The sequence below is a fragment of the Onychomys torridus genome, chromosome 1, assembly GCF_903995425.1.
Source record: "Onychomys torridus chromosome 1, mOncTor1.1, whole genome shotgun sequence".
NCBI classification, from domain to species: domain Eukaryota; kingdom Metazoa; phylum Chordata; class Mammalia; order Rodentia; family Cricetidae; genus Onychomys; species Onychomys torridus.
In genome coordinates, this window is record NC_050443.1 from 76,136,944 (window position 1) to 76,159,911 (window position 22,968).

The window sequence follows — 22,968 nt, forward strand, 5'->3', positions numbered from 1 at the left end:
GGTGACAGACATGCACTACCAAAGCCAGCTTTTATGTGGGTTCTGGAGATCAGAACCCAGGTCCTCGTGCTTGCACAACATTAAGCCATCTCCTCAGACTTGTCTTACCATTTTCTTGTGCCTTAAAATGGAAGGCAAAGATGACCTGATGAACTGTCAGGACCACAAGAAGGGGCTTTGGGGAAAGGAAAAGAGCAAATGTGAGGAGCAGGTGATGGTTGTCTGGACATGACAGGCAGTGCTGGTGGGAAAAGGCAAGTCAGGAACGCCTGTGGATGGTGATTTCTAATGCTAACTGTTTTCTTCTTGCTTCTGAGAACAGCCACTTCAGCAAGGAGCAGAAAGAAGTTTTGAGTAATCGGCTCACTGTAGCCTTCCTCTCCTGCCGTCTTCCCTTCTCAGTGCTGTTTCAGAATTCTCTTGAGGGAGATGAGCGTATTTCATAGAAAGTTATCCTGTTTATCTGACTAATAACCAGGGACTGAGGGATACCGTAAGGAACAGCAATTAAGAGTGAAAAATCTGTTAAGTATAAAGACAGGAGATTGTGGGAGGGGGAGATGGCTCAGCAGTTAAGAGCACTTGCCTGCTCTTCCAGAGGACCCACGTTCAATTCCTAGCACCTACATAGTGGCAGTGTCAGGGAAGCCAGTGCCCTATTCTGATTTCCTCAGCACCAGGCATATCCATGGTACACAGGCATATATATGCAGGCAAAATACCCACACACATAAGATAGAATTTTTAAAAGTTAAAAAATTCAATCTGTCACAAAATTTGAAATCCCAAAAAAGTATCAGATGATCACTGTACTATATGTCAATTTTATATTTTAAAGGGCCACTGTGAACAGCAGTTCATGGTGTTACTAAAGTTCATATTAGGATTGACCTGGGATATTTGAAGAATATTGAAGACAAACTGTAGACTTGGGAGAGGATTGAGTTCAGTTTTTGACAAGGGAAATAATTCGTTAAATGGATGGATATATGCATCTGGACCTTAGAGAAAAGACCCAGAGAGAGCGTAGGGTTGTGAATCATAAATAGTTCATTGGAATTGTTGGCTGAGGGAGGTCATGTAGGGACAGGGTGAGAAAAGAAGAAAGTCTAGGTCTGGGATAAAGCTCAGGAGTAGAGTACTTACCTAATATGCCTGGAGCCTAAGCTTTAGTGTCAATACTGCAAAGAAGGCAAAGGTTTAGGACCAAGCTTTGGCGAATGTTAGTGTTTATTTATTTGTTTTTTTTATTTACTTGCTTTAAGGCCTGGCCACAGTTTCCCCTTTCTCCTCTCCTCCCAGTTCTTCCCCCAACCCCTGCCTGTTCCAAACCCTCAATGTCCTCCTCCATTTCTGCCTAGGAGAGGGCAGTCTCCCATGAGTATCAACAAAACATGGCATAGCAAGTTGCAGGAAGACTAAGCACCTCCCCTTGTTTTAAGGCTGGCCAGGGTGACCCAGCATGAGGAATTGGGTCCCAAAAGCCAGTAGAAGAATGGGAGACAGCCCCTGTTCCTGCTGTTAGGAGTCCACAAGAGGGCCAACCTACACAACCGTCACATGTATGCAGAGTGCCTGGGTCAGTCCCATGCAGGCTCTCTGGTCGTCTGTTCAGTCTCTGTGAGCCCCTGTGAGCCCAGGTTAGTTAATTCCGTGGATTTTCTTGTGGTGTCCTTGACCCCTCTGGTTCCTACCCTCCTTCCTCCCCATCTTGTGCAGAATTTCCCAAACTCTGCCTAATGTTTGGCTGTGGGTCTGCATCTGTTTCCATCAGTTGGTGGACAAAGCCTCTCTGATGACAAATGGGTTAGGCATCAGTCCGGTCACAGAAGATGGCCAGTTCAGGCTTTATATCCACTATTGCTAGGAGCCTTGGCTGGGGTCATCCCTGGAGATTCCTGGGAGATTCCCTTGTGCCAGGTTTTTAACCTGTTCCCAAAATGCCCCCCTTTCTAGTAGTCTCTTTCAGTACTCTCCCCTTCCCCCCAAACTGATCGCTCATGTTCCCATTCCCGCCCACCCTCAGTTCACTCATGAAATCTCTTCTACTTCCCCTTCCCAGGGAGATCCCTGCATCTGCCCATGAACTCTCCTTATTACCTAGTCTCTCTGGGTCTGTGAATTGTAGTATGGTTATCCTTTATTTTACAACTAATTCCACTCATGAGTGAGTACATACCACGAATGTTAGTATGTAATAAACAGACAAATGAGTAGCATGTCAAAAGAAGAGACAGAGACCACGTAGGTAGGAGAAAAATGGTGCTAGGTGTTTCAAACAGATGGAATGTTTGGAGTAACAAATGAAGCCCATTTATCCCTTATCATGGAGTACAGGGAATGCTCTTCATGTTCTGGCTGCTTGCCACCTCCTTGACCTCACTGCTTCCCCGTCACTCTGCACTGGCCTACTCTTGCTTTTAGTGCACTGGCCTACTCTTGCTTTTAGTGCATGTCAGGCTCTTTGCTATCACACAGCCCAAGTGCCTGGTGTTCCCTTTGCTGGATGTCCTTTTTAAGCTAGCACTGAAGCCCTTGAGACTGCTGTTGCCAGGAGTTTGTTGTATTTCATCATATGATTGAAATTAAAAATTAAATTAAAATTGCTTGGGCCTCAATTTCAGTTCCAAGTAAAATATTAAAGGTGAGTTAAAGAAAATGAATCTTTTCATGACATTTATCTACTGTGTCTGTACGTGCGCGCACCCACACAGACATACATGCATGTGTGGAAGTCAGAGAATAGATTAGGTTGGTTCTCTTCTGTCATGTGGATCCTGGGAATTAAAATCAGGCTTGTTCTTACATCCACAAAACCATCTCACTTGCCAGTAAAACTTTCAATATGTGTCAGTGATGGTATAGAAGAACTTTGGGTTCCAGAAAGCAGTCCTTCCCTAAAGCATCTGGCATATTGAGATGATAAGGCTTCATTTTACACCTTCTCCAAATGCAAAATAGAATAATGGGAGAAAGCTGAAAAAGAAGTGTCTGGAATCTACTCTTGGGCATGTGTCAATAATGAATGACAAGTGCATTACAGTATTAATAATGCATTGGACACAAGATAGTAAAATAGACTGTCTTTCTGCATTGCTGAACATTGAACTTGGGTCCTCGTGCATTTTTTTAACTTTTTATTTAGGCTCAGTAACTTGTCCCGGCCACCCTTAAACTTGCTCTGTAGCTCAGGCAGGCCTTGATTTTGTACTTTCTTGCCTTAACTTCCACACTTGCTGGGGTTACAGGCAAGCTGACAGTCACTTTCTCCCATCCAATTACTAACCAGATGGGGTGAGATCAGGCACTTTCTGAGTGTTACAGAAAACACTTAGGAGTGAGTGCCTGTACAGTAGAGGGTAACAGGAGGCTGGGGGATTACCAGGGGTGCTGACTGATGTCATGCTGATTAACTTCTCCAGCTAAAGAACAGAAAATCCTGTATCCTCTCTAACTATGAAGCTTAGTTCTTCAGAAAGAATAAATGGTCACATTCAGTGACCATTTTATGTTAATCTCCTTAGCAACCTGGGGCTTCAGAAAACTCCATGAGAGAAAAAGTGACTTCTGTAGAGCCTTCTCTATAATTTCACTTTTTTTTTCCAAAAAGCCATTTTTTGTAGCTATCTTGATTGATGTGTATTGAATGTACTTTTGTTATCTTAACCACTGAACCGTTTTTCCAGTGCCCTATACTTTTGTTATCTTAAACATCTACTCTAAGCTCAAGATTTTCCTTATATAGTTCTCATCTCTCCACAATGCAACACAAAATGGTTTTCAGTGCTGACTGTTTTCTGCTGGCCTCTTCACAGCAGTCCTGACCTTTCACCTGGTTTGGGGTCTTATTTTAGAAATGCCCTTGTTCTCTGGTTTTATTTTAAATGTTGGTTGGCTTAAGCTTGATCTAACCAAAAGGCCAAAAATCAGTTTTTAAGCCTTGTTGCAAAAGGAATTGTGACTGTGGAAGGCTGAAAAAGAAAAAAAAATGGAATAAATTAAAATGAATGCTTATATGCACATCCAAAACAAGATTATTGCAAAATACACTCCAGATCCATACCAAGCCTCCCCACCTGTAAGAGTTTGAAGACCAGAAAGGCTGACTCAATTGCTACAATTATAAACTGGTAATGAGAATATGTTATTTTTGTTGTTTTCATGAAAGACAGACAGACATATGAGCTCTGGTTCTAACATACAAGTTGTTCAAAAAGGCAGTACAACCACCACTACCTAGTTATCTTTGACAAGGGAGAATGTACTATAATTTTTTTCTTTCTAATTTTCTGAGCTTATATTTACTTAGTAGCACAGTTTTGTTATCATCATTTGGCTGTAGTATAACAGTGTATCTGGACTTCAGTCTAGCCTTGACTCTGAGACTTGTGGGAAAGCTTCTTAACCTCTATGAACTTCAGTTTCTTTTTCTGGAAAACAAGCAATAATACATATACATGTACATATAGTCACACATATATAAATAAGCAATAATACATATACGTGTACATATAGTCACATATAAATAAGCAATAATACATATATCCATATAAACAAGTAATAATACATATATATATATATATATATATATATACACACACACACACACAAGCAATAATACATGTACCTATATAAACAAGCAGTAATACATGTACATATGAGTCATCTCCAAGGAGAGAACTATAAGGTTCTTTACTTTTAATTCCTAACCCATGAAGGTCACCCTCTAATAGTGGCTCCCATCATTACTACTATTAATGTCACTATTTTATAAGAAAATGCGGGGGGCCTATGTAGGGTAACCATTATTTCATGGCTTAAACTGCCTTAAAGTTGGATGCTGAATTAGGCATTTTTTTCATATACTTTCTAGCTTATTTTATCTTTCTGTTAATCCAGAGTAAGAGCTGTTGTCGCCTTTTCTGGCGTAGGGTGTTACTTAAATCTTGCTCATCTCCATCAGAGCCTGATTTTTACTATAACTAAAACCTCTGAGGCCAGGGATGCAGTTCAGTTGGTAGAATGGGTGTCTACCATGAACAAAACTCTGAGTTTGATTCATTAGCACTGCATAAACTGGACTTGGTGGTGCATGCCTGTTATCATTATCCCAGCACTGGGATGGTAGAGGCAGGAGGATCAGAAGTTAGAAGTTATCCTCAACTACACAATAAATAAATAAACAACTATTGCTACCTATCCCATAGCATCCTACATAGAATTGCCCTTATGACTTGAATTTAGAATTCTGGTTAAAAACTGTTTTTTTTTACCTAATTCTTTAACACAAATAGCATGCATCTTTTGAGTAATAAACCTTTCCTTATATTCAGAACTTCCAAAGTAAATTTTAGCTGTACTGATAGTTTATTTATTGGAAAATTTCAATAAGATACACTTGACTGTTAACATTTCTATTTATACAGTGTATATTTGTGAGACATACCAGAATTACCATTTTTAAGAAGTAGCTGCTATTGGCAGCCCATCTAGGAGAGCATAGCTCTAAATTGGAAACTCAGCTTGTACCATTTAAAGTTATGCTTGGAACAGATCAGAATCATTTGACCCATTTTAATACCTCTTTCAGCATCCATTTTAGGTACTGAGGAGCAGACTGAAAAAGTATCTGAGTGTTTTGCTCTTTGTCATGTTGCTGTGTGAGGATGCTTTGCCTTCCCAGTGAATGCTGAGCATCATTGGTGCTCATTCAGTGTGAACACCTGTTTTAACTAGTCACTGGAGATGCAAACATGAATAAAACATGATTCCTCTTCTGGAAAATTTCATAGTTTTCTGAGGGAGAGAGGGATATTTAAAAACCTAATTATATGTCAAAGTAAGATACTTCATATAATAATATATGGATAAAATGTTATAGTGATATACAGGAGGGATAATAAGTTGCGGGGGAGTGATTCAAAAATGAAATGATATTTAGGGAAATTTTGGAGGTTGGGTCGGAGTTTGTGTTTAGAGAGAAAAGAGCAAGGGTGGACTAGAGGATATTCTATGCAGAAACGCACAGCTTGGAACATGCTTAGGTGAGGAGAATGTCTTCAGAGGGCTACTGACAAAAGCTGTAGGAGGAGAGGAGTTTGAATTGTATCCTCTGGGTGATAGTCATTGAAGATTTTTAAATTTGACTGACATAATCAGATTTGACTTTGAGAACTCACAGTAGTTTGGAATCAGAGGAAGACAGGAAGCAAGGACCAGTCAAAAAATGTATTTGTGCCTAGTAGTAGTGGTGCATGCCTTTAATCCTAGCATTCAGGAGGCAGAGACAGGCAGATCTCTGTGAGTTCAAGGCTAGCCTGGTCTACAGAGTGAGTTCTAGGACAGCCAGGGCTGTTACACAGAGAAAGCCTGTCTCAACTCCACCACCACCTCCCTGCCCCTTCACACCCTGAAAAACAAAAACATTTGTTGGGCATGATTAATGATGCCTATAATCTCATCTCTTGGGAGGCTGTGTCTAGATTTTTGTGAGTTCAGTGGCAGCTTGGGCTGCATAAGTGACCCTGTCTCAAACAACAGTATCAAAACAAAAGAACACTTACTTTCCAAGCAGAAGACAGAAGTGTATGCTGGCAACCATTGCGAGATAAGAGAAGAGTCACTAGATTTGAGAGTGTTTTTGCAAAATATCAAGTGAATTTTGTGATCAAAATGGTGCTGGAACTGTTGGCAATAAGGGTTGAGGAGAGTGAGGTCTAGCTTAGTGGCTAGTAGATTAGCAGAGCTGGGGAAATGTTAAAAATAAAATGAGGATTGTTTCATTCCGCATATGGTAGATTTCACCTTCTGAGGAACATTCCAGTAGGCAGGTCTGGATCTGAATCTTGGGAGAGAGAGGTAACTGTAGTAATATTTTGATTCTTTTTTTTCAATGTTTATTTTTCCAATAAATGCTAAGGTTCTCAAACGTTTACTGATTTTGGTCTCAGGAAGGTGATTGCAGAATCAAAACATAAATTCCTAAGCTTCTGATAACTGAAAAAGGCCTTTGAAAGAAAAAAATTATAGGTTTCTATTATAGTTATTTTAGCCTTTTATTTCTTAAAGTATCTTTGGGGGGGGGAAATGGCATATATTTTTTAATTCATGTGTTTTCTATACTGTGTGTACTGACCATGACAAATGAAGTCAGTTCAGGATCACAGATAAGGGATCCTTAAGCCTTTTATTTTGTTGGTGCAAAAACAAAATTTAAAATTGAATCCTTAATAAATACTTACTCTTAATTTATATGCTTATCTAATAGTAGCTGTCACCTTGGTTGACTGTGAGGGAAACTATACATATTAAAGAATGAAGCTACAGCATCACCCCTAGGAGGAATTTAAAACCCAGGGCACTTCCCCATTTAAATAATGGAGTTGTGTTCCTTTTGAAATTGAGAGGGTAATAGACAGTTCTTCAAAAGTCTTTCCTAACCCCAAATGTGATGTCAAACAAAAGATAGTTGTAAAGGATTTAAGCAGGCTTTAAGTAGGTGGATTGTTATTCTTTTTAGATGATCTTTTATGTATTCTCTGACAGGTTCATACATGTATACAGTATGTTTTGATTATACCCATCTCAACTCTCACCTCACCCTTCTGAGGAACACTTCCCAACAGTACCACTTCCTTTCTACCTCTACCCCACCCCACCCGAGTGTGTGTGTGTGTGTGTGTGTGTGTGTGTGTGTGTCTGTGTGTGTGTCTGTCTGTCTGTCTGTCTGCCACTCAGTGAGTCCTGCTAGTGTTGCCTCCTTGTCTTGATCATAGCTGCAGTGAATTCATGAGTTCAGTGGTCATGATGTCATGTCCAGAAAACATTTCCCAGCTCGCCTTTCTGTCACCTGGCTCTTAACATTCCCACTGCCACATCTTCTTTGCTGTCCTGGGCCTTGTGGCAGGGAGTTGATATAGATGTCCCCTTTAGGAATGAGCACTCAACAGTTACTTATTCTGAGCACTTTGATTAGTTAATGAGTCTCTATATTATGGCCCACAGCAGAAAAAGGCTTCTCTGGACAAAGTTGAGAACCACACACTAATCAGTGGGTCTAAACATATTTATGAGGTAATTTAACAACATGTCAATTTAACAAAACAATAATAGGCTCTCCCTTAGGGCCTATGACCTTCCAAACCGTGGGCTTTGGGCCAGCCAGGTTTTAGTACAAGGCATAAATTCACTTGTGTGGAGCAGGCCTGAGGTATAGTCAGAAAGCAGTTGGTTACCCCCATAATGGTCATACCGCTGTTGTACCAGTGGTGGGTCTGATCTTGCCTAGCAGATCAGTATTGTAACATCAGAGTCCAATACTGGGTATGACCATTGATCCTCCCCCTGCCCAGTGGCTTGCACTGCACCATCAGAGCACTCTGACAGCTAGTTCACAAGGAGACAGTTTTCAATTAAGTTCCAGCTTGATTTCTCTGTGCCCTTGCAGCTAAGGTGAGTTGTGTCTTTGACAATAGGGTCTTATAGACTAAATTTGGTGAACAGCCAAGAGCAATTATGGCAATAACCTGTGTTATTTTGGGGACCTCTGGGCTCTCCTATATCACCAGCTCAAAGGGAGGCATCCCATTCCTGGTACTGAGATTTTCATTTAATAACCTATGTCTACCAAGGGGGTTTACATGTTTATGACATCCTTTCTTTGTGTATTTAAAAAATAAGTTGAGCACACCTTATCCACATGAAATTCTACTTGTCATTGTTACTAACTCAATTCTCTTTCTTGAGCTGGGATACTTTTCCTTTACTTTGTTCTTACTGCAGTGAAATGTAGTTGCCTCCTGTTTAAAGCAGCTTTGGTAGAGTGCACCCAGAAGTGGTTTGTTTCTATATTTAGAAAATCATAGAGTTTATAAAGCAGTTGCAGATTCCTTTGGGATAAAATGGTTTCTATAAATGTAACATTTTTAATGAAGCTATTATTATCTCCCATTAGAGAAATAGAGCTGCTAATATATGTGGGTTTGTGGGCACAGCATAGATGCAAACATATTTTCTTAAGAGCTAAGAGTATTTTAAATACTTACAATTAATCATGTGTATCCTATTTTTATGTTCTTAATCTTAAATTGCAAAGCTTTTACCCAAGTATTTACCTTTGGCCCAACATTCCAAGCTAAGAATTCTCAGAGCCGGAGACACTGGCTGAATTTTATATGGTTGAAGCAGAAATTTCTTTTATTGAAAGCCTTCAGGATCTCATGCAGGTAGGTATGCAGTCTGTCATTTTCAGGAATTTCTGACATTACAGTGCTTCTGCATTATAGAGATTCATGGGGTGGAGAAAAAACATCTATTTAATTAATATGCTTTAATTCCTACTTCACAGAACAGTTGGGAATTGGGCAGATGGTGGAGAGGGAACATGTGTGTGTGTGTGTGTGTGTGTGTGTGTGTGTGTGTGTGTGTGGTGTGTGTGTGTGTGTGTGTGCTACTTAGTAATCACACAGAAATAATTAACGTACTATTTTAAATTCTCTGTCAATGATATTTGGTTATTCACGCTTATAGTTTGGATTTATCACTATGTTTAGTTTAGTAATTCTTGGTAGCTTTACTTTCTATTCAGTGTATATCTTATACTCCTATTCAACCAGTTTTTTGTTTGTTTGTTTGCTTTTGATTTTCAAGACACAGATTTTTCTGTGTAACAGCCCTGGCTGTCCTGTAGACCAGGGTAGCTTTGAACTCACAGACATCCTCACCAGTGCTGGGATTAAAGGCATGCACCCCCCACTGTAAATGACAGTTTTAAAGCACTACACTACAGGTAGGATAGAGTCATGATATTATATGGCCCCCCTTCTTTTTCTAATAAACTCTATGACAGATTTATTGCCAGTGGAGTTCTTTTCTTTTTTAATCATCTGTGTGGGGGAGGGGGGAGGGAAGGAGGAAGGTAGGGAAGAGGGAGAATGAATGCTCAAATAGGCCAGTGGTATTGGATCCCCCTGGAGCTCAAGTTACAGGCAGAGTTGTAAGCCATCCATCATGGGTGCTGGGAACTGAACTTGGGTCATCGGTGAATAACAACTGAGTCATCTCTCTACCCCAGGTTTTTGTTTTTAAGATTTATTTACTTTATTTTATATGTGTGAGTGTTTTGCCTGTATGTATGTATATGCACCACATGTGTGCCTGGTGCCTGCAGAAGCCAGAATAGGGTGTCAGAGCTGTTGAACTTAGTGTTGTAAGCACTTGTGAGCTACCATGTGGTTACCAAGAATCACCCAGGTAAGAATGGCAAGTGCTAGCAACTGCTGAGCCATCTCTCCAGCCCCTGCTGTTAAAGGTTTTAAGGAGCTTTTGAGAACAGGGTCTGTAAGGAAAGGATTGGAGAGGCATTGAGTAGAGGGAAAGTTGAACTGTGGTGCATCTAGAGAGACCTCTACCTTTTCTATGAGGAAGTTAGGAGCTAGAAACAACTTTCCTTGAGAGAACACTGGCATGGGCTTTTGTGCTTTCTCCTATCAACCAGTTACTTGACATGGTTAATTAGCCTCAAAGAATATAACCTTGAGTAAGGCAGTGCCTTTGGGCTGACAGTTCCTGAAGAATCCATCAGCAATTAACATTGCCAGGGAGCATATTGGGCCATGCATTTGTAATAACTTCCACTGACTTTTTTAGATCGGCATCACCCATGGGACATTTCTGCTTATCCCTACAGGTAGTGATGGGCAGAGTAATTACTGTTGGTATGTAATGGCTAAAGACAGAGATGCTGTTCAACATCCTATCACTCACAGAATTAATTCTCCTCCCAGAAGAATTATCTAGTTCAAATGTTAATAGTGCCTCTGGAATAACCCTGATGCTGACCATAGGGAGTTAAGCTCTGAGCCTTAAAAGACAGTATGTGCTCGGGAGACAGAGCCAGGCAGATCTCTGTGAGTTCAAGGCCAGCCTGGTCTACAAAGCAAGTTCCAGGAAAGGCGCAAAGCTACACAGAGAAACCCTGTCTCGGGGGTGGGATGGGAGGGGGGAGACAGTATGTGTTCCTTAAGCAGTTTTATTTGAGCTTACCACTCAGTGTCTTTTCATCACTTAGATACTGAGAGCATCATAAGGAAAGGAACCAGTCTCAGACCACCCTGAATCTGCCTCCACTGCACCTATACTGCCTCAGCATACATACCAAAGGAAAGGTTATGAAGATGACATGTAAATTGTTTGACACATGACAGGATTGCAAAATACCTTTATTTCCTCAAGGTTTTTTCATAAGAACATTGAGAAATGGATATGTAAATACCACTGTAGGAAATGTAAACAGAATTCAGTTCCAGATTTTCATAAAGTGGTTAAAGGCACTTGCTGCCAAGCCTAATAACTAGAGTTTGATCCCTAGGACCTACATGGTGGAAGGCAAGAACTGATTCCCACTAACCTTCACAAAAATACCATAACATCACAAAATTAATCAAAAATGTAATAATGGGGGCTGGAGATGGTTCTGTGGTTAAGAACAATGGCTACTCTTCCAAAGAACCTTTGTTTGATTCCCAGCATCCACATGGCAGCTCACAATCATTTTTAACTCCAGTTCCAGGGGATCTGATACCTTCTTCTGGCCCCGACAGGCATCAGGCACGCACATGGTGTGCATTGTACATATAAACAAAACACCTATACATCTAAAATAAAAAATAAATACTTTTTTAAAATATAATAATATTGCCAGCACTTGGGGGCATTGTAATAACAAAATTTTAAATATATCATTATTCCATTCTCTGTTTTTCTCTCTCATTCATTCATTAACTATTGTTGAGGTTATTTATAGGTATTTTAGTCAATGGTTTTTGTTTGTTTGTTTATTTTTGTTTGTGTGTGTGTGGTTTTTTTTTGTGGTTGCTTGGTTTTTTTTGTTGTTGTTGTTTTTGGTTTTTCAGGACAGGGTTTCTCTGTGTAATAGCCTTGGCTGTCCTCGAACTAGATTTGTAGACCAGGTTGGCCTGGAACTCACAGAGATCCACTACCTCTGCCTCCAGAGTGCTTGGAGATTAAAGGCATGAGCCACCAAGCCAGACTGCTGAGGGATTTTTAAGCACTAATGTCCAAGAATAATATGAACCAGAACAGTAGTCACTTTATCCAGAGCGTTACCACCTAAGATACTCTTACTGGTGTTATTTCGTATATATTTCAAAATAAGTCTGGGAGCAATAGATAAGATCAGATGACACCAGAGATGAGCAGTTATGTGTCCAGTCACTGTAGATGACGTGGTCTGGGAGTAGAGACAACCCTGCTTACACTCTGAGAAGCAAACAGTGGCTTCTTATGACAGCTTTGACTTATGTCTGTTTTATTAGCATCATGTTCATTTAAATTTTAAGTTTTAAGGCATGTGTCCACCTCTGTTACTATGACTGCAGTCATAATACAGAACTATTTTGGTATTACAAAACAACTCGGTCTTGCTGCTGCCTTCCACTCTAACCCCTCCCACTATCAACTGCTGGTCTGCCCTGCCTCTCTTAAGTAATTGCCCTTTGCAGAATGTCAAGAGAACTTCAGTGAAGTACACATATTCCTGTCTGTCTCCTGCCACTTAGTATACTGTGTATCATATTCTCCTGTTTTCTGGATAGTACCCTGATGCAGATGCAGCTCCATTGTTTTCCATTCACATTGGAGAACATTTGATATAGTTGAGTCTTTGAAAGCAATGAAAAAAAAGTTGATAGAAACCTTCATGTGCAGGTTCTGCGTGAACATAGTTTTCATCTCTCTTGGTGAGGCCCTAGGAGTGAGGTTTTTTTTTTTTTTTTCAAGAACCTGTCTGGTTCATAAACTTACTTTAAACTTTTGCATTTCTACAAGGAATATGCAAACACCAGTTTGTCTGCTCATCACCAGTACTTAGTCAGGGATGTGTTTGTGTGCATGAGTGGGACAAATAGGCAAACACGCACACACATACATGTGTTCACACAGAGAATGAATCAATGTGTGAATCTGTTAGCTATGCATCAGCATCATATTGTGGTTTCATTTTGTATTTCCCCAGTATCTCTTGAGGCTCTATGTTACACATCTTTACATGTACCTATGAGCAATCAGTTTCTAGTCTTTGGTCAAGCTGTTTGTTTTCTTCTTTTTGAGCTTTGATTGTTTTTTTTTTTTTTGAGACAGGATATCACTATGTAGCCCTGGAGATCTTGAGCTCAGAACTCTGGCTCTTTCTACTTCCTGAGTGCTGGGAAGGTGTGTACCACCATACCTGTCCCTTTGTTGTTGAACTTTGAAATTTTTTCATTTTCAAATGTAAATTCCTTTTCCAGATACATAATTTGCAAATATTTCTCCTGATGTGGGTGGCTTGTCTTTTCCCTCTCCTAACAATATCCTACACAGAGAAAAAGGTTTTATCTTTGGTGATCATTAATTTGCCAATTTATAACTGGCACACATCTATAATCCTTGACTTAGAAGGCAGAGGCAGGAAGATTATATGGTCCAGGCTAACCTAAACTACAAAATGAGGCTTCTTCAAAAAGACAAAATGAAAATTATCATAAAAAATAAAAATCTCAAAAATGTAAAAGTATCTATGGTTCATAGGCTATGGTGGCACACACCATTTCTTCTGTTCTATTTGGTGTATTTAAGTTTTGACTTGGAATGTTACAGAAAAAGGAAATTTCCTTCACAAATTATAAGTAATTACTAAAGACTACTTTAGTAAATTTTAAAACATCTTAACACTCACCCTTCACCATAGTTTCTGGTTTTAACAGATGTATTTATAGAACATAGTCTGAGCTGGGTGGGTGGGCGGTGGTGGCACACGCCTTTAATCCCAGCACTTGGGAGGCAGAGCCAGGCGGAACTCTGTGAGTTTGAGGCCAACCTGTTCTACAAAGTGAGTTCCAGGAAAGGCACAAAGCTACACAGAGAAACCCTGTCTTGTGGGGAAAAAAAAGAACTTAGTCTGAAAGTCAGACTTTAGGAAGGAAGCAGAGGTTTTCATCTTCAAGTTGACTGCTCATATGACTGCAATTTAACAACCAAGGTGGTCCAAGTCTTGTGTTCTTCCACAGTACAGAAGGACCACCTGTCGAGCTGTTCTTTGCCCTCCTACTACGTGTGGGCTTTGTTTTCTAATTGAGGGGTAGGGCCTTTGTAAATCATTTAGTTACCTGACTGTCTATCTCACTGCTGTGTTGGAAGGTAATAGCAGCTAGAAGTGAAGTGGAGGACCTTTAGCCACTGATGGCTCCTCCTTTTTCAAGTCCCCTGACTACTCCTCTCTCCTTCGGATTGGTCTGCCCTTCTTTTCCTTTTAGAATTTAAACATTCTGTGTATGGTGTTTTAGGCATTTGGTTTTTTGAGACAGGATCTCTTATATCATAGAGTGATCTTGAACCCTTGATCCAGCCTCCACCTCCCAAGTGCTAGGGTTATATGTAGACACGAATTGCTAAACAGTCTTATTAATAAAAAACATGGAGCCAGAAATTGGGGTTAAAGCCTGAGAGAGATCAGAGGAATAGGAAAAGCCACAGCTAACCACACCACACCAACTCCGAAGCTTCCAAAGTGAGCTACTTCCTGTCTGCCCACACCTGTATGCATTTCTGTTCTGTTCTCTCGTTTGCTCTCTCAGCCCAGCTATATCACTTCCTCTTCCTGACCAGCTCTGTCACTTCCTGTCTGTCTTTACAGACCTACAGACCTCTATGGTTAGTGTTGCAATTAAAGATGTGTATCACCATGCCTGACTCTGTTCCTATTGTGGCCTTGAACTCACAGAGATCCAATCAAATCCCTGACTCACAAGTGATAGGATTAAAGGCATGTGCTACCACTGCCTAACCTCTATGTTTCATATAGTGGCTGTTCTGTTCTCTGACCCCCAGATAAATTTATTGGGGTGTACAATATATCAACCACAGTTATGGCTGTGCTGCTGCCACAATGCTGCACCTCCTAGTTGATGCAGTGCTGGAGAGCTAGGCAGCACTCCCCACTAAGCCATATACCCAGCCCTATTTATAGTAATAGTTTACATCTTTATGATAGTTAAATATCTCTCCTCTCCTTAGACTGCAAAGTGCTTAGAAAGTTTGGCTTGACTTTATCTATTCCCTCCAACTTTTTCTTTATTCCTATTTCATTTTTAGGATTCTAACTTGCTTTTCTACCCCCAAATTAGTCATCATTGCTGTTTACACTATTGGTGACTTAGAAACGCAAACTCTTGGTTAGGTGTAATGGCAGACTAATAATCCCAGCACTTGCTGTGAGTGTGAGGCTAGCCTGGTCTACATAGTAAGTTCCAGACCAGCCAGGGCTACACAGTGAGGCATAGTCTCAAAAGAAATAAATTTAGTAAGTAAACCAATAAATAAAAATTCAGAAATATTTTCCATTGTAGTTACTACTTCTTTCTAAGGAAAACATATCTCCCATGAGTCTTCCAGGGATGTTCATGGTAGAATTAATTCTTATATACTAATCAATGTTTTTATATTTTAATATACAAAAGTATATACAATTATCATTTAGATGCATGTTGTTGCTTCTCAAGTTTTCAAGTTTCCTTTCATTTACCATTGACTGATCCATCTATGCAAAAAGATCTCTCTTGACAAAATCTAATAACATATATTTCTCTGAACTAGAAACTAACCTAATATACAAGATGATTTCATATAATTCTCACAACAATCCAGTGAATGAAGTGCTGTGATTGTCTTAATTCTGTGAGTCCATTAATAAGTAAAGAGACATCAGTCAATGATAGCTGTTCATTTGATGGCTCTTTTCAATACCAGTATTGATCTGAATTGCTGTAGTACATTCAGGGATTAACAAGCTTAATGGATTTTTAGTTGCTGGAAGTTGGAGTATGGTCTTTCAAGCCCTGAAGCTCTGATGGTTTTTGTGTAAAACTGATGTTCAGGCAATTCTGTCTTTTTTCTCTTAGGTTACGGAGGAACTCTTCAAGGCTGCCACTGAGATGGTTCTCTCAAATTGTCCTGAAGATGTTGAACTGTGCCACAAATTCATAGCTCCTGACCAGAAGGTAATACATTTGTGGATAAGGCTAAATTCATGGCTCTTTAAGTATATTAATTATGTATAATGGATATAATTACATTTAAATTTTGTTCTCTTTTGTATTATCAAGGACAGACTAGAACATATGCTAAAAAAATTCCTAATGTAAGTAGAAATTATAATTTTTCTGGACTTTGCTCATACTTTGCAATTATATCACACGGAGTTATAATTTTTGTTTAAATATCTCTGTTTTTATGAAACCAAATTTGAGGAGAGACCCATATTCTATTTATTTTTATTGCTCTTATACTCAATTCAGTTAATAACTCATGTATCATGAATCATAGAAAGATAAATGAACATAGTAATTATGATTTGTATTACTAAAATTCATACCTTGTACAGTAATCCCTTGGTATCCCTGAAGATTGGTTCTCTGAACCCTGTGTGTACTAAAATCTGAATGGAAAAGGCCCTCAATATAAAATGGCATACTTTTTGCAGATAACCCATACACACCTTCATACCATAGAGTACCTATAATATTTAATACATAATACCATACTAAGTATAACAAATGGTATGATTAGGTCCCCAAACAGTTCAACTAAATTACAGTAACTTTCCTTTTTTTGCCTCAAAGCACTTGGGAAACAGTTTCTGGAAAGGTAAAGAAATATTCTTTATGCATATCAAAAAACATACTTAGTAGAGAGACTTTGAAAAGCCCATTAAGGATATCCAGTGTCAGAGCTGTAATCTGAACTTGAAAGCGATGCTTTAAATTAAGAGAGTGGGGGTGGGGGGGAGTGGAGGAGATCGTTATCCTCAGAAGAAATATTAGAATTATTATTTCCTCATAATGAAGCAGTAGCATAATAACTGTATAAAAACTGCCGCTTCTTAATATTTCTCAGTGTAATTGGTAGATCATTTGAAGTAATTGATGGACTAGAACATAGAACTTCCAAAGAAAGAACTTCAGACAAAATATTTTACGTGTACAAATACTTAATTTTTGAATGTATAACATTACAAAAATTTATCATGTGTTCTCATTAAGTTGAAGCAATTAGCATTACTAACTAGTAGAGTCAGGACTCAGCCCCCATTATCTTTTGTTCTGATGGAGCGCACGCAAATGCAAGTGCTGAATGCTAGCTTAGCAATTGAAAGCTTGGGCTGAGGCAGTAGACTGGCATCTTACTTCACAGGAGAGATCTCTGGAAAGTCACTCACATTCTCTCTAAGCTTCAGAGTCCTGTCTGCAGAATACTCAACTTTTAAATTATTATTATTCATAAAACCTAATGCTACCACTGTTTCCTTAGAAATTACACAGAGTGGAATTTGATTAGAATGTTCATTTTAAAACAAAATCTGCTGCTCACTCAAAGCACATCTGGCTATATTTGCACCATAAAGACATTTTCTTGTTAGTTTGTGTAGGTACAAAATTCAGAGCATAAGTTTGTACTAGTAGATTGAGCTCAGCGTCCTTCAGAATGTTTTGCAGATTATTTTTAATCATCCCAAATACTGTGGCAGTATTTTTTCTTATAATTGTCAAGGAAACTGGTGTGTTGATATGCTACTTATATGTGTGTATTTTTATGACCTTTTGGAAGGGATGCCAGTACATTTATCAGTTTTGATCCAATAATCCTATCTTTTCAGTATGTAAGAATTATTTTCAGTTGCATTAGATGTGTAGTCATGATTTTTAGCAACAAAAGATTAGAAACATCTGAAATACCGCTAATAAATAACTAAAGTAAATACACACACAAATACAATTAAAATGTTTTGTTTTAATTCAGACAATGAATTTCTGTGACTAGCTCAGTTAATAGAGAGCTTCTCTCTCATGCATGAAAATTGTCTATCATGTTCAGTTCTCAGTATCACATAAAACTCTATGTGGTGGCACATGCTTTTAATCCCAGTGCTCAGGAAACAGAGGCAGGGGGATCAGGAACTCAGGGTCACCCTCAGCTACATAGCATATTTGAAGCTAGCCAGGGCTGCATGAGACCTTGTCTAGTAAAAGAAGTTCTTCATCACAATACAAAGATCTATAACATAACATAATATTGAGTAAAATAAAAGTATATATGATATAAGCTCTGATATTTACTCTAATAGACGTTATAAATATTCACATATTTATAATCTTCTAAAAGGATACACAAGGAAGTGGTAACAATTAATACAATATTTGAGAGGAGGTGCTGGGAAGATTTCACAATAGTTCAGAGCACTTGTGATTCTTGCAAAGGACTCAGATTCAGTTCTCATCATCCACATGGTGACTCACAACCTTCTGCAACTCCAGTAGTTCCAGAGGATCCAACACTTTTGGCCTCAATGGGCATCAGACACACATGTGATCTACATGCATACATGCACACAGGTGCTCACAAGTATATCATAAAAAAACTTGAAAGAGAAGGAAGTCAGCAACTGTGGAACAAGGTGGGAGATGAATGAGCTTTTATTTTCCTTCCCTCCTCCTCTCTCTCCCTTTCTTCCTTCTTTATTCTTTCTCTTCCTCCTTCTCTCATAAGCATCTTCCTCTCTCTTTGTAGCCCAGACTGACCTTGAACTCCTGGGCTCAAGTGGTCCTCCCATCTCAGCCTCTAAAAGTTCATACACATGCAATGGGATTTTCTCATGTTAGGCTTGAGAGTTCCTTACTGAGAAAACCACTGCAAGTTTTCCTCAGCAGTCTTAGAATGCTTAGTGTACATTACCACGACTTCTCCTGAGGGCTGAAGATGTGCTCATGAGATGACTACCATTCTTACTGCATTTCCTGGAATTTTTCCCCTTTGCTCAATGTGCTCCAGTCACACTGACCTTTTTGTTCCTTCAGAGGGACAAACTATTCCTCGATGAAGGCCTTGTACCTGTACTTGGTATTCTTTTTTCTTTTTCTTGTTTTCTTTTTGGTTTTTTTGAGACAGTGTTTCTCTGTGTAGCTTTGGAGCCTGTCCCGGAACTCATTCTGTAGCCCAGGCTGGCCTCAAACTCACAGAGATCTGCCTGACTCTGCCTCCTGAGTGCTGGGATTACAGGAGTGCGCCACCACCACCAGGCTTACTTGGTATTCTTTTTGTCTAGTCTGTTCTTCCCAGTTATTTTTATGGTTCATTTTTTTTCATTTTCTGATGCAGGTTTCCATTCAGATGTCACCAACTAAGTGGGCCTTTCCTGAATGTGTTACCTAAAATGGTACCCCACACATCTCCCTACTGTATTTTTCTTCATAATGGCTACCTGGCACTGTTATTATTTGTTTACCTGTGCTCTCTCTCTCTCTCTCTCTCTCTCTCTCTCTCTCTCTCTCTCACACACACACACACACACACACACACATACACACACACACACACACACACAAACTTATCTTGGCTCAAGGAAGAAAGGGGCTTTATTTTGTTCATAGTGTCTCTAGTACCTAGAATAATGCTTAGTATCTAGTGGCTGTGATATATATGTTTGCTTGATTAATAAATAATAAGTGAAGACTTTTGGAAAAGTCTTTGTTCTTTGAGCCTCAGTATTTCATATCTTTTTAGTAGAGTATTGGTGTAGCATGGGTATTGAGAGACTGCTTTCTGATGTGACTTTTGTGCATGTTGCGTGCTGGGCAAGAGTGGAGTTATTGAACAGCCACTTGTCTTCACACAGATCACATTTTCCTAGGATTAGATCAGCCTAAACTTCCGATTACTTAGTACTCATTTATGACCTCCCAGACTTGATTGACGTCTTTCTTTCTAGTTTAAAATGGCAGTCCCACTGTGGTAACCTTTCTACTCTTGCTTTGTTTTCTCCCAGCATGTCTTATACGAAGGCGGTTGAGATCTTAAAGCAAGCATCCCAGAACTTCACCTTTACCCCCAAGGTAGTATATGTGTGTGTATGTGTCCCTGTTATCTTTTGCTTCATTAAATAACTTTGTTTCTTTTATTAGTAATGTAAGTATTTGTGGATCTGTGCATAGTATTTGTGAGTTTTTGTTAGACATGGTTTTGTTAGTCACTATGTTGCCCTGGCTGACCAGGAACTCCTTATGTAGACCAAGCTGGCCAAGAACTCACAAAATTTTGTTTCTATTTTTTGGAATAGTTTGAGTAGTATTAGCATTAACTCCTCTCTGAAAGTCTGATAGGATTTTTAAGTTGCTTTTCTGTTGTTTCTGTTGTTGTTAATACCCATCTATAATCCATGGTAGTCTGACAGATTGTTATTTCAGTTTTCTTTTATCTGTTGAGACTTGCTTTGTGTCTGAGTATGTGATCAATTTTGAAAAGCTCCATGAGGTGCAGAGAAGGTATATTCTTTTATGTTTGGTTGAAATGTTCTGTAAATTCTATTGTCTATTTGGAGTATAATGTCAGTTATCTCTGGCATTTCTCTGTATAGTTTTTGTCTACAGAACTTGTCTATTTGCAAGAGTGGGGTACTGAAACCTTCCAGTATTGGTATGTGATGGTCAACATGTAATTTAAGCTGTAATAGTGTTTCTTTCACGGACTTGGGTATCCTTGTCTTTAGTGCATAAATGTTAAGGATTTTAATGTCCTCTTGGTAAATTTTTCCTTTGTCAAGTATGTGGTGTCCTTCCCTGTCTCTTCTGATAACTTTTGGCGTCAAATCTATTTTGTCAGATGTTAAAATGGCTACACCAGCTTGCTTTTTAGGTCAATTTGCTTGGAATATCTTTTTCTATCCTTTTACCCTGACAAAATATCTATCCATGATGTTAATGTGTGTTCCTTCGATGCAGTAGAAGGATGGATCCTATTTTTATATCCATTCTCTTAATCTGTGTCTTTTTATTTGGGAATTGAGACTATTAATGTTGAGAGATACCAGTGAGTGGTAGTTGTTGATTCTGTTTTATTTGGTTTGGGTTTTGGTGGTTTCACTTATTTAGAGAGGGAGAGAGAGCGCAATTTTGATTGCTGGCCTGGGATTATTTCTTTCAAGTGTTTTCTGCAGTGTGGTTACCCTCTTTAGGTTGGAGTTTTCTTTCTGGCACCTTCTCTACAGCTGGATTTGTAGATAGATATTACTTAAATTTGGTTTTTTGGATGGTCTCATTTTCTCCATCTATTGTGATTATAAGTTTTGCTGAGAATAGTAGTCTGGGCTGGCATCTGTGGTCTCTTGGAGTCTGCACGACATATGTCCAGGCCCTTCTGACTTTTAGAGTCTCATTCAGAAGTTCGGTGTTATTCTGATAGGTCTGCTTTTACACGGTTCTTGGTCTTTTCCTCTTGCAGCTTTTAATATTTTAATTTTAACATTCTTTCCTTGTTCTGTATGTTGTGTTATTATTGTGTGCTATGGGGACTTTTTTCCTGGTCCTATCTGTTTGCTGTTCTCTATGCTTCTTGTACCTTTATAGGCACCTCCTTCTTTAGGTTAGGAAAATTTTCTTCTATGATTTTGTTGAAAATATTTTCTGTGCCTTTGACCTGGGTTTCTTCTCCTTCCTTTATTCCTATTGTTCTTAGGTTTGGTCTTTTCATAGTGTCCCAGATTTCCTGCATGTTTTGTTCCAGGCCTTTTTTAGATTTAACATTTTCTTTGATCGAGATATCCATTTCCTCTATCATATCTTCAGTGTCCAAGATTCTCTCTTCCATATCTTGTGTTCTGTTGGTGAGGCTTGCCTCTGAGATTCTTGTTTGCATTTCTAAATTTTTCATTTCCAGATTTCCCTCAGTTTGAGTTTCCTTTATTGATTCTATTTCCACTTTCATGTCTTGAACTATTAGTTCCTTGAGCTGTTTGTATTTTCATAGATTTCTTTAAGGGATTTATCCATTTCTTCTTTAAGGACATCTATCATATTCATAAAGGCTGTTTTAAGGTCCTTGTCTTTTGCTTCAACTATATTAAAATACTCGAGGCCTGCTGTGATGTGGGGTTGCTGAGCTCTAGTGGGGCATATTGTCCTGGCTGTTATTGATTGTGTTTTTATGCTGGTATGCAGGCATCTGAGTTTGGGAAAATTGTAATTCTAGGTGCTGATATCTGGTCTCGTCTTTGTTTTTGGGTGTTTTGTGGTTTGGTTTTTGTTGCCTTCTATGGCTCTTAGAAGAGTGTGGTGGCTATGTGTCATCAGGAAAATTTTCTGGAATCCTGATAGGGGTGGCCACTGGGGGTTTCAGGTAAAATGTGCTCCTAGGTGTTGGGAGCTGAAACTTAGGAATGGAGATAGGCTGGGGGTGGGCCTGAGGCTGGATAGATCAATGAATTGGGAATGGAAGATCTGGGTGATGCACTGGAGATGGGGGTGGGGTGCCTGCAGCAGGTAATTTGCTACAGAGCTGAGAATAAGACTGGTTTTGGAGGAGCTGAGGGAGAGGTGACGATCTTCAGCTAGCATAACTTCTTCCCTGGCTAAAGTCCAATAATGTTTTCCTTTTATGTTTGTTTGGATTTTGTTTACTTGGTTTGGGTTTGTTTGTTCTTGTTTTGTTTTCTGAGACAGGGTTTCTCTGTGTAGCCCTAGTCATTCTGCTACTCACTTCATAGACCAGACTGGCCTTGAACTCAGAGATTTGCCTGCCTTTGCCTCCCACCACCCAACCTAGTAATGTTTTCTTATTCTTTCATTTTTTACCATCCACATTCCTTTATTATATATAATGTAACTGGTGTATGTTGCTTTTTTAAAATTGAATTTCCAGTATATGTTTTTGATTGACACAAATAGAGATGGTGTAGGAAAAAATACAGGTTGTATGATGATATTTCCTTTCTTCATTAGCGACATGTTTATTCAGCTTTATCTTCCAGTTAACTCATTTGTATGCTCATTTGATGCAGACTTGTGCTTGTCAGTATGTAGCTGAGGAGACCCCTGTGCTTTCTGTGGCTGACCAAACATCTAAGAGACTGAAAACAAACTCATA

General features: G+C 39.2%; 1 protein-coding gene across 1 annotated transcript in view; it reads left to right on the forward strand.

Moving 5' to 3' along the window:
* Positions 1–22,968, forward strand: part of Nars2 (asparaginyl-tRNA synthetase 2, mitochondrial) — a 95,151-nt gene that overhangs the window by 54,533 nt on the left and 17,650 nt on the right. Inside the window, 5 exon segments of the mRNA XM_036174792.1 lie at positions 9,093–9,157; positions 9,160–9,224; positions 15,957–16,055; positions 16,161–16,195; positions 19,877–19,943. Coding sequence (XP_036030685.1) covers positions 9,093–9,157; positions 9,160–9,224; positions 15,957–16,055; positions 16,161–16,195; positions 19,877–19,943 — 331 coding nt within the window.